General features: G+C 42.3%; 2 protein-coding genes across 5 annotated transcripts in view; one reads left to right on the top strand and one right to left on the bottom strand.

The window, feature by feature from the left end:
- The first annotated feature begins 1,837 nt into the window (after window positions 1-1,837).
- Window positions 1,838-9,957, top strand: LOC146961445 (NAD(P)H oxidoreductase RTN4IP1, mitochondrial-like). The gene is made up of 9 exons (XM_085771530.1): window positions 1,838-2,450; window positions 2,545-2,699; window positions 3,614-3,682; window positions 4,109-4,233; window positions 4,540-4,588; window positions 4,709-4,845; window positions 5,432-5,615; window positions 7,340-7,435; window positions 8,485-9,957. Exons 1-9 carry the CDS (start codon window positions 2,171-2,173, stop codon window positions 8,680-8,682), a joined length of 1,293 nt encoding a protein of 430 aa, XP_085627656.1. The 5' UTR covers window positions 1,838-2,170; the 3' UTR covers window positions 8,683-9,957.
- LOC146961444 (uncharacterized) overlaps window positions 9,683-18,671 on the bottom strand; it is a 24,515-nt gene continuing 15,526 nt past the window's right edge. For all 4 annotated transcript variants that reach the window (XM_085771525.1, XM_085771527.1, XM_085771528.1 and 1 more), the window contains 10 exons: window positions 17,318-17,463; window positions 15,779-15,905; window positions 15,094-15,123; window positions 14,837-14,949; window positions 14,237-14,369; window positions 12,889-13,028; window positions 11,422-11,545; window positions 10,872-11,030; window positions 10,285-10,447; window positions 9,683-9,920 (listed from right to left, as the gene is read on the bottom strand). In XM_085771525.1, the coding sequence (XP_085627651.1) occupies window positions 9,832-9,920; window positions 10,285-10,447; window positions 10,872-11,030; window positions 11,422-11,545; window positions 12,889-13,028; window positions 14,237-14,369; window positions 14,837-14,949; window positions 15,094-15,123; window positions 15,779-15,905; window positions 17,318-17,463 (1,224 nt within the window). In that variant the 3' untranslated portion in view covers window positions 9,683-9,831. The remainder of the gene's footprint in view (window positions 9,921-10,284; window positions 10,448-10,871; window positions 11,031-11,421; window positions 11,546-12,888; window positions 13,029-14,236; window positions 14,370-14,836; window positions 14,950-15,093; window positions 15,124-15,778; window positions 15,906-17,317; window positions 17,464-18,671) is intronic.

Raw genomic sequence — 18,671 nt, 5'->3', positions numbered from 1 at the left:
TCTGATCATTATCCAAGCAGCGGCCATTCATGCCCAACCTCACTGCAGACTCACTGTTCAGCCCGTGGTGTGCCAAGCATCTGGAGATTTCTCCCCTAATTGGTTCGTTTGACTGTGGGAAGAATTTAAAAAGGAGATGGATGATTGGTGAAATAATAATAATAATAATAAAAAAGATAGGTTGGAAAGATAAAGATTTCATTTCTTTGTTCTGTAGGAGAGAGGTGTCCCTTAAGGGAGGTGTGCAAGTTTCATAGTCAGATCTGGACAGTCCTTTCTAAAGACCACTAAATGAAATTAGATCAAAGCTGTAATTCTTTTTTTTTTTTTTTTTAGAGCAACCATGTGATTTGGGCCACAGGTCCCAAGATGGAAAGGAGGCCTAGAAAAGCAACACATGGTGTTACTGGGGAAGAATGACTCTCCTGAAAAACACAGACTTAAGACGGATGCTGCTCTCACAGTCCGACCCACTCACGTCAAGAGGTGGGTGTTTTTGTCAGGTTGCGTCCTTAAAAATGTCGCTCTCTACTCCCAGTAACTGCACTGAAGTTTTCTTTTTTTTTTTTGAGAGAAGCTGCCAGCAGTATCATTCATTAGACAGGCCCACTGTAATGAGCCAGCATAGACAAAGCACCCAATTTCCAGTGTGTCCTCTTTCCCCAGGGAGCAGTGATCATAATGACAGTGCTGTTTGTTGCTTGGTTTCATGCTGAATCATGATCACACAGGCACAAGCCCCCTTGTCTCTTCCTTTTCTCACTTTTCTCTCTGTGGTCTCTAGAGAGAAAGAGAGAGAGAGAGAACATAATTTCTCCTTGCAGATTATGACATTTGTGTGATTTGTTATATTTATTTATTAACTAGCCCATAATTACAGTAACATGATTTCACTGAGATGCCTCTTCATCTTTTTATTTTTCAATCTCTATGAGATCTTCTGACAGGAAGCCATGATATCCTCTAGCAATCCTTCCACCGGTGATCTATACTGATCAGCAGTGGGGCAGTAGTTTTGTTTTAAGCCTACTACAGTACTTGTTGATTGCAAGATGACCATCTTAAAGTGGAATAACTCACTGTTTAACAGCAGTCATAAGTGATAATACATCAAGAGAGCTTCCTGTTTGTGGCCACATTCTTCATTTGAATCTTTAAGACATGCAGTGAGAGGCTAATGCCATTTCATAACTAGAAGCATCATGTAAACAGTAAAACAAACCATACAGTAGTCCCTTGGGTATTGATCAGCCATAAACAGATAATGCTTTCTGCTCATTTGCTTATGGTTTTCTTTGCCGGTTTGTGCTCTGTCCATTAGTCTTTGCTATGCTGGCATGTATTGCAAGCACTCAGCAAGTCATTTTACTCACGAGTAGACCTTTCAAACATATTAAGTTATAATTTTTTCATGTACACTTGCATTTTTATGACAATAGACTATAATTGTATGCTGCATAATGGATTTTTGTGTTTTAGCCTTAATGGAGTCAGTGCAATTAAAGTCTTTGCCCTGTTTTAGGGCTTAGGTTGGTTGGTTGGTTGGTTGGTTGGTTGATGATGGTTTTGATTTGTTACTGGCAGCATTTCATTAAAAACATCCATTATAGTTTTTATTATATTATATTATATTATATTAAATTATATTATATATTTTACTTGCAATGTATAATGCATCATTATGTATTTTTATATACAACAATCACCACTGTGATTATTGTTTTAACAGTGCACGATAGAATAAAATACAGTTATTATTATTATTATTACGTCAGAGTCTTCACTCTTACGCCATTGGCCAGAATATTTAGGTAGTGAGTTGTGATTGGTCGTCGCTGTGTGTTACATAGTTTAGCTTGTTATGTAGCCACCTAGCCGGGCACGGTGTGTTATGTGTTGACTTTTGTGGCAAATGCTTCGTCTCTCAGCCTAATACAACACCGGACAACACACTTTAAAGGCACAGAGGCGTTGTCGCTAATCTATTTGACCTTAATCTGACTGTTGCGTGGTGCCCGAGCGGTGACAACCTGGGTAATGCTAATGTTAGCTGAGTAGCTAACCATAGCTAGCCTGCCTGCTAACTTAGTGACAAGTGTTTTGTTTTTGTTTTTTCGTATGCCATGTTTTTATGACAAGCTGAGCTCGTAGGCGCAGACAGCTGCTTTAAATGGCTTCAGCCAGGCTCTTGTGTTTGCTCGGCTCGAAGGTAGCAGGCTCGACCAAAGTATTAGCCAGGGCAGGGTGCAGTGTGTGCTGCAGGAGACATGTCTGCAGTTCACCTTCAAGGCTGCAGAGCTGTATGTCAGCCTGGGTCATTGATCAGTATGGTACCAATGGTGTTTTGAGGTACACGGACGAGGTCACTGTGCCTGCTGTCAGTTCTCCCAGTGAGGTTTTGATTAAAGTTCACGCGGCTAGTCTCAACCCTCTTGATATATCTATGAGGGGTAAGTATTATGGTATTATCTGGACAACATAAACAAATGGAAAGTTCTGTGTTTGATTTCTTTTTACATACCTGGGTGCTTTACACATTCACAGGTGGTTATGGTGCAAAACTGCTCAAATTAAGAAAGGATCCAATGTCTGTGATGACGGACAGTGATAGTGAGTTTCCTGTGATTCTGGGTCGTGATGTGTCTGGTGTGGTGATGGACTGTGGATCTGAAGTTACCCATTTTGCCCCAGGAGATGAGGTATGAGCTGCACTGTCTTTTAGTAAGCAAGCAGTGAGTGATATGGATGAAACCTGCTATTACTGTAAATGTCATTTTTTTTATTGCAATAGCCACACTTACTGGCCACACTACCAGGTATGATGAATAAGAGCACAGCCATCAGTGGTACCTATAATGACAGGTAGCTTTTGCTTGTCTGACTGTCCATAAGGTATAAATATAACTGTAACTTGGTCATGAAGATTGAACTACGTCAAAAGAAATATAAGCAGGGAAAAGTATTAGAAGCAGCTCAACATAATACAGTATAATACAGCACCAACACTTAACACAACTGCAGTAAAAGAAAACACTTGTATAACCTTCAGACACCTCGCACCCAATGGGTTCTTAACGATCCATACCATAACTTCAGTTTATGGGGTTGTAAGTTTAAAGGGTTGGGACCCACTGGTTGAATGCACCTAAAGATGTTAGAGATCATTAACATAATACAGCAGTGGGTAAGTACTAAATTAATAATATATGACGAATATATAGCGTTTTCAACCTTAATACAACTCTAAGTTATTCACTGACATTTTCTCTGAAGAAAGATTAAGTTGCTGCTTGGTCATCATATGTGTTAACTACTGTGGCGACTATCTCCCACACATTCACATTATTATCTTCCTGCAGACAGGAATGCAGTTATGCAAATTCAGTGATTGTGATAGATAATAAAAAAACACAAGTAATTTTTTTTCCGCCTATAGCATTCTTGTAATTATGCTCCATCTGTTTAAAAAACATCCTTGGAAATAAATAATGATAACAACCGTCAGGAGCAGCGGACTAGGAGTTTAATTGGAGATTAACCAGCTTCAGAGAGCGCGAGTAGGTGGTTAAATGTAGTCGTGTTCAGCATGTTAAATGTCATATTCGTGTTCCAGGTGTGGGCCGCTGTTCCTCCATGGAAACAAGGAAGTCTGGCAGAATTTCTGACTCTAACAGAGTATGAGGTGAGCCCCAGAGCCAGTATATGACTGTCACTGCAGCATATTTCCACGAACAAACCGCAAGTATGAGTGTTGTTTTTTTTATCTAACCTAAGACTTGATTTTAATTTGAGTTCCTTAGTTGATTGAGAGCTCTTACGTAAAGTGTAAAAAAAGAGAGAAAAATGTATCGAATAAAGGTTTGGAAACAGTGTGCCCTGTTATGTAATCCTGCGGTGTAAGAATTAATTAGGATTAGGTCTGTTTGGTTGCAGGAGCCACAGTGGCAGCAATTACAGAGACACACAAACTGCCCTGTGTTTTCTTGCTGTATTGCACTTCATTTATTCAGTGGCAAGCTGCCCACACAGCAGCTCTGGTGATTATACTGAACTTTAAGTTGCAAATTAAAAACATCGTGAACATGTTTGTCTGTGTTTGCTTCTGCAGGTTTCCCATAAGCCAGAATTAGTGAGTCACGCAGAGGCAGCGTCCATCCCCTATGTGGCCAGCACGGCTCTGTCTGCACTTGTCAATGCAGGTGGTCTTTGCAGAGACAGCTCTTCAGATAAAAGGCAAGAATAAGTAGATATTGGATAACCTTGATCTGAACTGCTCTACCCCCTCACCATTCATGCACAGAACATGAGAAGTGTGAATCACAGTATCGGTGAAGCAGTGTCAGTGAAGCTAAGTCTCTCCGAAGTATTATAAACTGTCATCATGGATAATTTACTTCTTGAAGGTGTTGGAAATTTTTCACATGCTCTTTTCCTGCGCAGTCATGCAGACCTTTACTTTGATAAGATACTTTATTGTGAAATTGGTCAAATTCATATTAATCCATGAACTGTTAACAATCCATTATCTAATTATCCCAGGGTTTTGATCACTGGGGGATCGGGAGGTGTAGGAACATTTTCAATTCAGGTAAGTCACAGTGTCTTCCACATGTTGCTCCACCAGCATGTACGTTTGACTCCTTTAAACTCTGTGTGAGTCTAATACCACTCACTGTGTCTGTGTCTATATTCCTGTTTTCCCTTCTAGTTATTGAAGGCCTGGGGTGCCCATGTAACGGTTACCTGCTCCCAGAACGCAGAGGGTCTTGTTCGAGGGTTGGGGGCCGATGAAGTGGTGGATTACACAGCAGGAGACGTGGCTGACCAGCTAGAAATGATGGAGAAGTATGTATGAAAAGGGGGTTGGTATAGAAATAACCATCCCATTCTCAAACTGTACGGTATATTATGTGCATAACCGATTACTTTGTATTGGTTTTGTTTGAAACAGATCAGAGGAGAAGGTTTTCATTTACTAGCTCTAGAGCTCAGACTCACGAAATAGCATTAGAGTCAGTGCCAGTCCAATAAAGGTGCTAATGAAAAGGAATCATCCAGGAGTGCTAAAAATTGTGTGCACTTCTCCCCTTTAAACACCACCAAATGTGGTAAACATCTTCCTGTCAGCCTGGCACACATGCTCACTGACTCACTTTCTAGTTTCCATGGATACCAGGGCTCAAGGCCTGAGTGGACGCCAGTGCACCCCACTCCCCGCCCCCAAAATAAACCCTGGCTTCAGCTGGAAGACAAGAATGATCTTTTCCTTGCAAACTCTTTAACAATATTGAAGGACTGAGACACACACAAAAAAATGCATGCAGTGCTTTAATCTCCCACAACATGTGTGTGTGTGTTTATCTTTTAGTATAGCCAGGCCTTCCTCCACTGGGAGTCCACGAAATCTGACTTTATGTGTTTGCATGTCCAGGTTTGACTTGATTCTGGACAACATCGGTGGAGACACAGAGGACTGGGCGATGGGCCTGCTGAAACCCTGGTCCGGGGCGAAGTACATCACACTGGTGACACCTTTACTCCTCAACACTGACTCCATGGGCCTGCTGGACGGGACGATTCACGCCGGACTGACCCTGCACAGCAAGGCCATACAGGTAAACAACCCACGCAACACAAACTTTAGATGTCAACAGCACTGATGTGAAACATAACACTGGGTTTTCACAAGCCCTCGCGATCATGTTTATTTGTTTATGTAATGCTTTGGGCTGGCAATTTTCATTAGAATGGGTGTGGGAAACAGGTTCTCCCAAAATTAAATGGAATAAGTGATCCTCAGTGGCATGGAAAGACAACATTAGGTCATTTGTGTACACCTGTTCCAGCCAGTGGAAGCTTTCACTATGCTTAATTTCCATTCAGTTGATCAGATGAATCAAAGTTTAGATGACAGGGAGCGAGAAACCATGTAATGACTTGCCGTTGTAGTTTCGGTTTTTAACGCTCAATCTGGGGAAAATATATACAGGCAGAGTTTGAGTCCCACTCATGTGCGCGAGCCTGATGTTATTGTGTGTACGTCCTGTCCCACCAACTGCTCTGTTAGTGGAGTGCATGTGTAATGAGGGTAGTGGGTGAACAGGCGAGGACAGGGTGGAGCTGCTGTAGGAACTGAGTCAAGTTGTCCTCAGCAGTGGAGGCAACGGTGACAGCATGGCTGGCAGTGTGTGTGTGTGTGTGTGTGTGTGTGTGGGGCATGAGTTGTGTGGTCTAGACTGTGCCTGTGTGTGTGTGTGTGTGTGTAAGAGAGTGTGGGCGTTAGTCTAAATGTGGTGTGTGCGTGCATGTGGTTGCTGCTGAACCAGCACTATTTGGTGTTTGTGCAGATTGTGGCCGACTATCTCCCCCCCGACAAATACCAGTGTTTGTGTGTTTCTTGCCAAGCCTCTGGGCCCCTTTGTCCACGGGAGCATCCAGCTGGTCAGTTTGGCGAGGTTCAGTTGCAGCAGGCACACCCTCAGTGCCCGACTCTGGACAGCACGTCATGCTCATCTGGGAGATCACGGTGCAATTGAGCCCTCTAGTGTTAAACCCCATGCTAGCACCGAACGATCAGCAAGAATCTGTTGTGATTTTGTTTTCCAGCCCTAGCACAGAGGTGTAGTGAAGCAATGACATATAATAATACATTATATTCAAATATCGAGCACGGTTCAATTTCCAGATTTGCATGTGGGAGTTTTTCTTCCTCGTTGCACAGTATGTGAGGTGCTTTCCAGGTCAGTTCCTGTAGGGATAAGGCCAGTTTTTCCTAGTTATGTGATTAGTTGGAAAAAACTGTACCAAATAGTTTGCTGTTCATACTCGTCAAAACATCTTATCTTTCCAGTTTGTGGGTCAAATAATGTAAAAGTTTCTGTGCATGGATGATGAGAACATTAAGATAAAGTATATGTGGTGTTCCACATAAAAGATTAGGTTGGAAGGAAAACTAAGATGAGTTTTGTAGCTTAGCAAGAGAGAGGTAAACGAATAAATCATAACATTTCTTATTCTTATTCCATGTGTTCCTTCTGTTACAGAAGTCACTGTGATCACAGAGTGCCTCCAACCTGCTGACTTGTGTTTTATTTAAATTACTCCCTTTGTAACTCAAAATACTTTACACTCATATTTTGACTTAAAGCAATTTTCCCTCTTTTCAGTTTGGCTCCTGGTGTTTTCAGTACTATTTTAGAAATGTCGACTTCTGTGAAAGTGTAGGGATGAAATTAGGCCTCCTGCAGGTGCAGATAGGAGCTCTGTGTGGTCTTTTATACCCAGTGAGGAATAAAATTGTCTAACTTCTAATCTTGCCTCCTCTCTGTTCTCCTCTTAGAACATAATATCAAGCGGTGTCTTCTACCGGTGGGGGTTTTATGCTCCAGATGGACCAGCGCTGGATGAGATCAGAAAGCTGGTTGATGCAGGGAAGGTACTGTGTACATACAACCAACGCTTATTATTATACAGACTTGTCATTCACAACCACTTCTACTGACAGAGCAGGGAGATGGAGATCTTCTTATTTGCACATCAGTCACAGCCCGCAAGTTGAAATTGATGCCGGGATGCAGATCATACAGCACGCTGGATATGAACATACCATGGATTCCACACATGCCTGTATTCAAGGCTCCCCTGTGGCTTTGTTAAGGAGCGAGCATTCCCACTGTGTCGGTTGGTCGGTTTGCCGCCGTGCACAGTTGGCTGCTGGGTGATCAAGGCAGGCGCCAGGAGACGGTGAATGGATTTTTAAACAGTGCTGAGCAGCCATTCGCAAAAGCGTGTGGGACCTCTGTCCTTTTGTTCCGGGGGCTTACGACCAGCGGCACACTCGGACCAGTGGCGGGAAGCTGCGGACACACACACACACCTCGCGCACGCTCGCTCTCCGCATGTCCTATTCTCAGTCAGAGGTGTGGACGGTTTCTAGTGTGACGCCACTGCGCTCCCCATTCATTGTTAACGACAAGAGATGCTGACCAGAATAACAAGCCTGGCTTCTGGTGTTGTGGGACCAGCATAGGATTGTCCAGCCTCATCACATTCTGAACCCCTCCCTCACCTTTTCACATTTGCGGGCTATGAAAGCAGAGATGATGTAGCAGTAGCAGCTTGTGGGTTATTTGTCTAAATTGATGAAATAATGATTGCAGCGCTTTGGCAAACAAAAAATGGCACATTTACCCATGTGTGATCAGAAGCGCTTAACGCCAGTTTAAAAGAGCGCATGCAATTACAGAAAAACGTGTGTAATTGACACAATTGTCAGTGTGTCAATACTAATCCTGCTAGTTAATGAAGCATTGCACTCATCCATTTTCCCGAACCACTGCAACAGAGGCCAGAGCCAGATAAAATCAATCCGCTCTCTGATTTGCTAAGCTTTATAGTTGATCTCCTAATTGTTTCCTGAGTGCTTTATTTATTTATTTTTTTAAGATGATATTTCTGATATTTTTTCTTGCTGTATCATCACAGATCCTGCCAGTTGTGGAGGCGCAGTTTCCTTTTACCCAGGTGCCTCAGGCTTTCCAGAAGCTGGAGCAGGGCCACGCCAGAGGGAAGACGGTGGTCACGGTGGCCGAAAAGGACGACAGGCAGGCCGAGGAGCTGTCGCAGAGCGTCTGCACAGAGACCGCAGAGCAGGAAGTACAAGAAACAGCCAAGCAACACTAAAGAGAGGAAGAAGTGCAGTGCCAGGAGAATAAAGCCTCTGTGATTCTTCTCACCTTTACAAGACAATTCCTGACAGCAGCAGGCTGTTGTATCTGAAAAGATCAGTGTGCTGCTGCCGTAGTGCAGCAGACTACAAGTGTGATCTGAGCTGTGGGAAATGGGAGAGTGCCAAAGACCCTTGTTTGTATTGAACCAGACATCCTCCTGTACTGTCTTGAAGTTCTCACAGGGTGCTGTGTTCATGTCATGGTGGAGTTACTGATAATTACCAACTGAGGACTAATAAATACCATTCAGGTCAGCATCCCATTGGTAATTACAGCCAGATGTTTGGTAACTTTATGACGGCTGAAATCTGTCCACGCTGAGAAGTTACATAATAATCTTGAAATGTTTGTCAATGGATGTGTTTGTCCAGGAGCAAGGAAGCAGAAGTAATATAATATAATATTAAGGGAGGTCACTATTTGCATCTTTTTGCATTTGCACAGTCTCCATGATGAGTTTGACAACTACTTTGTGCACATACATGACAATAATCCACTTATTATTGCTTGTCCCACATCATGTGGCGACTGGTTCAACAGCAAATACCACAACATCATGTCTGAAATATTTCATTTCTACACTGTTGTAAAAGAGTGCAGCTCATTCTAGTGTACGATGTATTCAAGAAATTTATTCATAAAAATACTTTTATTTTGAAAACATGAGTTTGGTTTGTCTTTTGTTGCATGCAGCTGGAATATAGTGTATTACATTGACATTGCAATAAAAATATATGAAAAGTGTTAACACTGTATAAGTTAATTAACAACAGGCAAACAGATTGAATCAATGGAAAGACCAAATAAAAACCTTTGGGTATATTGCTTTAAGTGTAAAATATGCATCACAAGTTCTGAACACTATTTGCATGTTCAGTGGGCAGTCGTACATTCTTATGGATTTATCCATAGCGCTCCTTGTTGACCTCTAACTTGGAATTATTATCATTATATTTTTGCATTAGTTCATCTGCAGCAAAGGTTGAGCATCTCCCATGGCGTACCTCGTCCTTGAGCACTTGTCATGCAGCTGTGTAACAAAGCCTCGGGGAGAGCTGTGCCTCTGATCATACCAGGATCCAGTTCAGCAGCACAGAGGTGGTCAGATAATCTCCACAGTCCACCTTTGTTGGAGTTTTTTCGGATCAAGTGTGTTCAGAATCACTTGGTTTTTGTCGTAGTTATGCCCACCTGAAAGAGAGATGTGTTTTCTAATTAATAGGTTGTTTTTTTTAAGGTGTCTTATTTCCTGCAGCTAGTACTGTATGCATTCATGTTTAATATTATGTTATAAAAAACAGATGAAGTAATTAAAACCTTATCATAATTATTACAAGAGGTCTGATTATGTGGCATAGTGACTATTAATTTGATATATTCAATTTAAAATACTGCACATCTTGGAGCAGTGAATTATAGCTGGTTCATTACACTATTTCTTCCACAAGGTGTCACTAATGGACTGATGCTGGACCTACAGTACAAGAGGCGGCACCAGGTGATTCTTGTCAGTAATGCTGGACTGGTTTTAATGAAAGAAAGTATTGCTGCTCACCTTTGACGTCCAGGACCAGATCCGGGCAGGGGGAGTAGCGGATAAATCCCTCGGGGGTGATGCTCCAGAGGTGAATTGGGTTTTCATGCGCTGGTGTGAGACCCACACGATTTCCTGCCATGGTCATACTGCCACTGGGACTCAGGCAGCACTCCTCCAGCAACTGGGAACACAAGTCGAGGAGTTAATTGTTTTGTCTCCAGTGACATTTAGAAGAACATTAAGACCTAGCTCATCTGTTTCACTTATTTCAACTTTATTTCTTATTTCACATGGTTGTCAAGTTTACAGTGAGTCAACTACAGAAAATGTAATAACTGATTATTTTTGCATGGTTTGGGAAGTTTCTGCTTAAATATGGTGTTACAGCCAGGTTTGTTCTACTACAATTCAGCTTGAGTATTTACTGTTTGTCTCGCCCTTTGCGTGACCTGGTCTGGAATCAGATTGGGTTCTTATTAAGATGACCTGAACGACACACACCTCTACTTTAAACAATGCTGCATCATTACTCATTCACAGCACAAACCTCTCCCTGACCTCTGACACTGATTAGTAGTTAGATAGTATTATGATGGGAACTGTACTTTGCAGTGGATGTGTCCATCCCTGTAGAGCCAAATCTGCTCAAATCCGTCCGACGGCTCCATTTCCTGTATCCGCAGCAGTTTGACTTCATCTAGATCACCGGTCACTGACATCATGAGCCCAGTCAGTCTGTTCTTCACACTGAAGTACACTTGCTTCTACTCAGGGAATACACAAAACAAAACAAAAAGTGAGGCCATCAGGGTTAGATTTTCAAAGTGGAAACTTTTGTTCATACTTTTCATCACGGCTTCTCACTATTCTCTAGTCTAGCAGATAATTATATATTTTGTTCCGCTTCAACTGTTACAATATCAGAAGGTCTTGAATATAATAATGACAAAATTGGTTGCAATGTTGCAAAGAGTTTAAATCCATTAAAACAGCAGCTATAAAAAATAGAAAATGTAATAACTGGAATTTGTGATATTTCCTGTAGTTAACAAAAGAGGCAGAAGAAGTACATTTGGGGGTTTTTTTGGTGGTAAACAGGTTTTCCAATGCAGAGAACTGAAAGCTTTGTGGCTGATATGGAGCATCCGGACGTACCTGCATGAGAGGACGAAGGGACCCGATCTTATTCCAGCCGCTGAACGTGCGCCAGTCGTCGATCTGACCAGGTTTCAGCAAAATCTGAGCACCCCGATAGTTGATTCCCTCATATAACACCCACCTGGTAGTGAAGGGAAGACAGGGGCACAGTCAGGTTTTTACATATTCAACAGCTACAACCCCACAATTACAAGATGAAAATGGTTTAAAATAGGAATTTCTTTTAGTTCATTTGTAACATTCATATTCATTCATACATATTATTTTTTCTCTTTATCAGTCTGTGAAGGCACACTGTTAAAAGTTAGGGAAGTAGTTTGGTAGAACTTCCTTATCTAAAGGTTTCTGCTACATTATGCTGCTATTTTGGAAATGAGATTACAGCCTCTTGGGAGCATCCTGGTTACACAAAAGTTGAAGAGGAAATAAAAAAGAAATTTACTTGGCAGGACCTGAACAAACATAATTTTATACAGTAATATGATTTAGGTCTACATATGAACTGTTGTAATGATATAAGCCCAGACTGTCTAAACTTGTGATGCTGATGTCTTTTCTTTTGACCCATATGTGTATTTTTAAGTCTCAAACTCCCTTCCATGAAGCACCTTGTCAAAGATAATTTTCTGAAATGTTCTGAGCCTCATGACCGTCTAATTTCGCTAAATGTTTTAACTGAATAGCGCTGCTTCTTGGCCGAGTGCCCCGTCTCCCCCTGCAGTAGGAATGTGCCACTCAAGAGACAGCTCTGGCTCACTGTGAGCCCTTTATTTCCTCAGCATGGGCTCACACCCACAGAACGAATCTCACACATCAGCAGCAGGTTTCCATCATCGGCCCATCTGTCACCCCCTGTCATGCTATGTTTTGGATGATGATATGTGTCCCCACCCTGCACTTTGCATCCACTGAAGATGACAAAAATAACTGCAGGTAACACAACCTCTGTCACACAACGGTTCCTGCATTACATACTGTTGTTTCAGTTGTATAAGAATCTACAGTCAATTCAAAAGAAGAGCAAAAACACTTATTCAAACAGATAGCTTTGGTTTAGCTTATTCTATGATCTCTAAATCCTTCATCACTAAGCTTAGGTACTTAGCTTTGTCAGTTGGGAATGACCTGCCTTGCCATCTAGCTCTGTGAAGTTTTGTTCCAGCAGTGGCAGACAAACACAGGTGAGGTTAGCCCATGAAAAGCACTGTACACTGAAGCTTTAAAAAGGTCGACTTGGCATTTGCCAACTTTACAATTTGACAGAGATTAAAGCCAACGCAGACTTTGAGCTGCAGAGAACCACGAGGGGCCGCTGAAAGACGTCTGTGAGAGAAGAGTGGTTATAATACTGGATAGAAGGTTCAGTCCTCTATAGAAACACCCACAGGGTCCTTATGCATGAACCCGTCAAACTCACACTGAGAAGGGGGAACTGCTGCTTTACGTTCTTTAATAGCTACTCACATGCCTCCCTCCACCAGCACCGACTGCACTCTGCTGCAGCCTCCAACCATCGGGAGATTGACTGCGCCGTCCGTCAGAACCACCCTCTTCCCTCGCAGACCCCCGCGCTCAAACAGGGCGACGGAGGGCAGTGAGAACTCCTGCCAAGCCACGGAGAAGGGAAAGAAGAAAAACACATTAACCAAAAGAAGTGGGTGGAGAGATTCAGGGGTAGGCAATGTTGAAACTGAGGTTGCCCTGGAAACAGACTACACACATACACCTTTGTGCATCGTGGCATTCTTCACCGTCTGCTATGTGTAGCTAACACATGGTTTTCCAAAGCGACACTGCCAGGCCACCAGCAGTAAATCATTAGATAACGAATGGTAGGTCTGCAGTTTTTACGCACAAGGTAATGAATGTGTGATTTTCCGTATAATTTAGTTTGACTCTTATAATGAATCTGTCAACATCCACCATGCCTCCACATAATATCTTACAAAATCTGTTTATGAAGAAAGTCCCCCTGGGGAAGGCTTTTGTGTCGAAACGCATGGGCTGTAACCCACTTACATCATGTTTTAACCTTTTATATATGAAATAGTCTTTTTTGAATAAAGGCTTTTTACACATTTAAACAACTTTTTATGAAAAAAAGTAACTTAAACTAAAGTTTAAATGCACTGACCTCTGCTTGACTAAAATCATTGAAGCTGCCTGAGGCACTGTGTCGAAGTATGAACTTGAACTTGCAATTTACATATGTATTGAAAAATTAGATATGTGTTAAGCAACCAAAAGACATGAGCAATCATTTGGAGCTGTGTTACTGGCTACACTGACAATAGAGAGTCCAATATTTGGCTTTGCTTTTGGGAGAAATTCCCCTTGTTGGTCACTAAATGCTCCAGTTTTCAGAAGCTAGATACTATGTTTGTCTGCTGTTTGATGCTGTTTGATGCTGGGCTGGTAGAGAACTGAACAGCGAGGTTAACATAGCTTTCATTTTTGGCTGAAAACAGCTGCCTGCTACTGCTGTCAACAATGTTAATGAAAGCAATGACATTGAACCAAAACATCAGTATTGCAGACATAAAATCAATGAGGGGAAAGACACTATGAAGCTCTATAAAGGCAAAAAGAAGTCAAGTGGTAATTCTCTGTGGTGATGCCTTCCATATTACACACAGTTTGATCTATTGTTAATATTAAAAATATCAATTCAAGCAGCACGTGCCTCTCCATCTTTAGAAACACTCTGGCAGGCGATGCCCTTGAAAGTTTTTAGTGTCGAAATTCAAAGGTGATAAAAAGCAGGCTGATGTTAAATTATCGGAGGCATAAAAAGAAAAAGAAAAGTACTCACAAAGCCAGCCGTCTGTAGTGACAGGATGGACGAGTTCACATTAACGCAGCCCATTGATCTCAGATCTGGGTAACTCCCCACTTCTAACACGTACATCCTGCCAGTGAAGTCCTGGCCTTCATGTGCTAGCCAGCTGAAAGTCACACACACACACATACACAAATACACAGACACAGATGTACAAACACATACATTAGGGAATTGGAGAGTGAAAATGATTGGCATAATGTACATGAGAGCACGCAGGAGTTTTAATATGCGTATGGTTGATTATTTATGCTTTAACGTGTGTGCAGTCACCTACGCTAAGGAATATATTAAATCAACATGGATGCTGGATTATAAATAACATAAGAAATGTACTATATCACAAGCTGCTGCCACATGAGACATTTTTTTTAGTAACTGCAGCAGTGACAGCCTGTGGCACATCCTGAGTCCCACCGATACTTTTGAAAAATTGAGCAGCTGCGATTGTACCAAAATACCAGTGGGACATTCGCAAGAATCTTTTCCTAAAATCTGCTTTTGCAGGATGGTAAGAAGTGTTTCAAATGCCTGCAATCGAACTTAAGCTCCGTGGTGTGCGGCGTTACTCACCTGCCAGCCAGAACTTTACACGACCCGACACAGAAGTCGTCCTGCAGGGAGGCCGTGTCGTCCTCCAGAGTGAGGGCAGAGCCTTGAAAACCTGGTTCAGAGAAAATCTGCACCTGAGGCACAAACAGCACGACAAGAAAATAAAAAATAAAAAAGCATGAGTCACCCATTCTGAGCCACACGCACATTTTATCAGATAAAGGCGGCGCAATATCTCGGCAAGATTGGATGTGTTTTATCGTATTAAAAACACCTACCTTAAATTTGGCAGCGTGCTCAAAATCATCCTGGAAAAAAAAGAAACAACTTCTTAATGAAACTCATTTGCATGCACCGAACAACAGCAGATTAATTAAACGTCTTTGTTTGCATGGTTTTTGTGTTATAACACTGTGTACACTTCACAGCAGTGGTTAATGTGCGTAGGAAGGAAACATATGACCATTTATAACCATGTTGAGAGGAAAAGCTGCTCATAAGACTTTTTTTTTTTTTAAATGAAATTTCGGTGTGTTTGTCATCATCTGGGTTGAAACCGAGGCAACCTCCTGATGACTCACCTTTGTGATCTAAGATGTTTTCACTTCCAGTCTCATGACAGGAATTTTCCTCGCTTACTCGCAGTGTGCGCATCAATTTACTCTTGTTTTGCCGGCGTCTCGTGCTCCCACAGATAATCTAAACTGTATAAACATTTGTCTCCCATGGGATTCTCCCCATCCTCGCCATTTCGCATTTTTGATTTGAACGTTGTGATTGGTCACATGAAAGGAAAACACATGGTGTGGGAACATCTGGGGAAGTGAGAGTACAGTACAGCTAGCTCTCCAGTGTGGTACAGCTGCACAGTTATTAATCATCGGGGACTAAAATTACATTTCATGTGACTACCTGAGGAAAAGGGCAAGATTTCATAAAGTTGCTCTGACTCATTGTTCTTACCAGTGTTATAGGCATCACTGAGGCAATTTTGGGCTGCAGCGCTCCCCAGTCCTCTGGGCTTCCATACAGGCCTTTCTCCAGGATGTAGGACTCGCCACAGAAGCCTGGCATTTCAAACGCCACCCAGCTAAGGAGGAGGAAGAAAGAGGAGGAGGAGGAGGAGGAGGAGGAGGAGGAGGAGGAGGAGGAGGGAGGAGCATAATTACCCTTTAATTTGCACTGACATTTCGGAATTGCTCTTTCTCCATTTTCATGTGATTTTAATTGGTAGAGAGAAACACAGTCTTTGATGAACCCACGTCTGCTGACAGAAAAAAACCAAAAAAGCAAACAAAACAAAACCCACAAGTGTTTCTTTTCACTGATCCTGTACGGCAATGATAACTGGCCAGAGTCCAGCTTATCAGTATCTCCCCACATGATGGTATCTCAGCAGTTATGTACTGTACGCATCCTCTTGGCACCCTCAGCAAGTCACTGCGAAAGTGTGTGCTGTTGCGGTCACCGTGTTTACTTCAGGTCCTCGTGCAGAGAGAGAGAGAGAGAGGCTGTGTTTGCATTTATGGGCCTGAGTGTGTGTCCCAACATGAACGACTATAAACAAGCTTCTCTCAGCAATGCTAAAACAACACACTGAGCCAATCCGAGGCACAACATGGGCGAGACTGTGTTATCTAATAACAGGGTAGCAGCATAACAAGGGGAAAAAAAAAATCCTTAAATGTTGTGGTGAGAGTCCTGCCTCCTAAAGAGGGACGAAATGTTCCACTCCATATTATTCACCATTTTGTTAGTTTCTCCCTTGGGTAGCAGCAATCAGCATTACATGATCTGCATTTCATTACTGTGATTTGCTTCTGGTTTTGTTTACTTCTGCATTATTCTTTAGCTGATCGCAGCATAAGGAAACAAAAATAAACACAGCCAAGGAACTACTTGTATCTTTGATTTTATCCTACATTGTTATAATAGGCTATAGATAATGAGACGAAATGCTTAACGAGAACACTTCATTACATGTAAATTACATTCCTCATAAACCTCGTTCAGGTAGCCTAGCCTCTCTAAGAGCTCCTCCTTCACATCCTGCACTGATATCCAATTAATTCCCAGTGCATAAGGGTGTGAGGCAGCATGCCGCTAGAGCTACTTACACTGACAGGAAATTAGGTGCGGCAGACTAAACATTAGTGAACGAGGCACTCTGTTTCAACCTGTCAGTGTGGGGTGCGGCAGCCTCACTGCTACACACCTGGGCTGCATAGAACGGCGGTGAACCACATAATGCCTTACTGTAAGTGTAGCCTAGTTTAATTATCAGGTTGAAGTGTAGGAATGCATACAAAAGGGTGAACAGCTTTCTAAGAGGTATGAGTATGTAATCACAATCAAACCTACTTAAGAAGTGTTAAGTGACAGTGGAAAAAGGAATTAGCCTACAGTCTTACTTCAGAAGAAGATAATAACACTATGAACTATCCTGACCCATCTCACACAGCAGTGAAGGCCACAGGACCATGTGTAATACTTATCACTTACACGCCACCGATGACATCAATAGACTGTGTCTTCTGGCCATAGTCGGTGTCATCCATGTTAGGAACGGGCTCTGTGAGGTCAATGTTCACTCCCAGCTTGCCAAAGTCTCTGTCCTTGAACATTTTGAGGTGCGGAGACAGGAAATCCTGGAACGGGAATAACATCATATGATGAGCATCTGATCAAGCATCAAACCAAGTTACATGGCAGTGCTTGTCAACCTCCAGTTTTGACATGCCTCCTTTGGAAACATGGAAAATGCCAAGCCCAGTATCCACACTACAAAATAGTAGGAATGTTCAATAATCATTAAAAGTGACAAATTGGTAAGAAAACAAATTTAATTTGGGATTCATAAGCACCACTGGCTGTGAATCTTTAATGTGTTATGTTTGTGTATCAAAGTGGTTCACTAAATCTTAGCGAAAGGAGTAACTCTACCACTGCTTGCCTTGCTGGGGGTTTGGGGCTTCCCTCCTGGCTCTATCAACGTCGTTACGTCACTCAACGCTACGCAGTACGCACCTGCCAGGTAGACACTCCCAGGAAGTTGGCGCAGGTACAACACGCAATTACTCAAAATGAAGGCCCGGGAAGCGTTTCATACAGTAGCAGCGCAGATAAAACACTTGGGGTAAATCTTCTTTGTTTACTCTGCCAACGGCAAAACCGCAAAGAGCCGAGTGACTGACTGGTATTCACTTTTACCAGGTTCCCTAAAGTGGTTCAGACAGAGTAAACAACAGTTCAGCGCGGGATTAGGATTTTCGCTGATGGTTCATGGACAACGGGAGTTTATGGCGGCCAACAGGACATTCAGCCTCACAACCAGTAAGTAGCTAGGCCTACTATTCCCATTTATTGGTTTGTGACGACAAGCTCTCGTAGCATGATTGAGTTTTAACGATTGTCATTGACATGCTAAATCCTCGTTAGCTTGGAGAAAAAGATGTAACCACTCACTTCATATTTTCCAGTAGGTAAACTATCAATCTAGTGCAGCTGTGGTGACTCCATCTCTACCCTTTTTGAAGAGGTCATGAAGTCAAATTTTAGCCAATTTACTGATTTATTGATAGCCTTTTTCTTTGGTCCGGAAGTGTCCACAAATGGCAATGGAAACGTTTATGGATTGAGTCTCGTAGCATTTCCCTTCATATTTCTGCCTGGCAGTAGTGCTAGGTTTTTTTAAAATGTTTTTTATGGTTTTTTATGTTGTTTAAAATCATTGTTTCAATCTTAAAAGGCGGCACCGATGCCATTGTAGTTGTCACAGCAGTTTGTTTACACCGAAGTCGGTTTAAAATCTTTTACACGTGAGCAAGATATGAGCGAAAGGGATACCTGCCGCAAA

This window comes from Trachurus japonicus, chromosome 24 (genome assembly GCF_045865225.1).
Source record: "Trachurus japonicus isolate A0001 chromosome 24, Traja_1.0".
In the NCBI taxonomy this organism is placed as follows: domain Eukaryota; kingdom Metazoa; phylum Chordata; class Actinopteri; order Carangiformes; family Carangidae; genus Trachurus; species Trachurus japonicus.
Note: the sequence above shows the minus strand (reverse complement) of the source record. Positions and strands in the feature narration are given on the sequence as shown.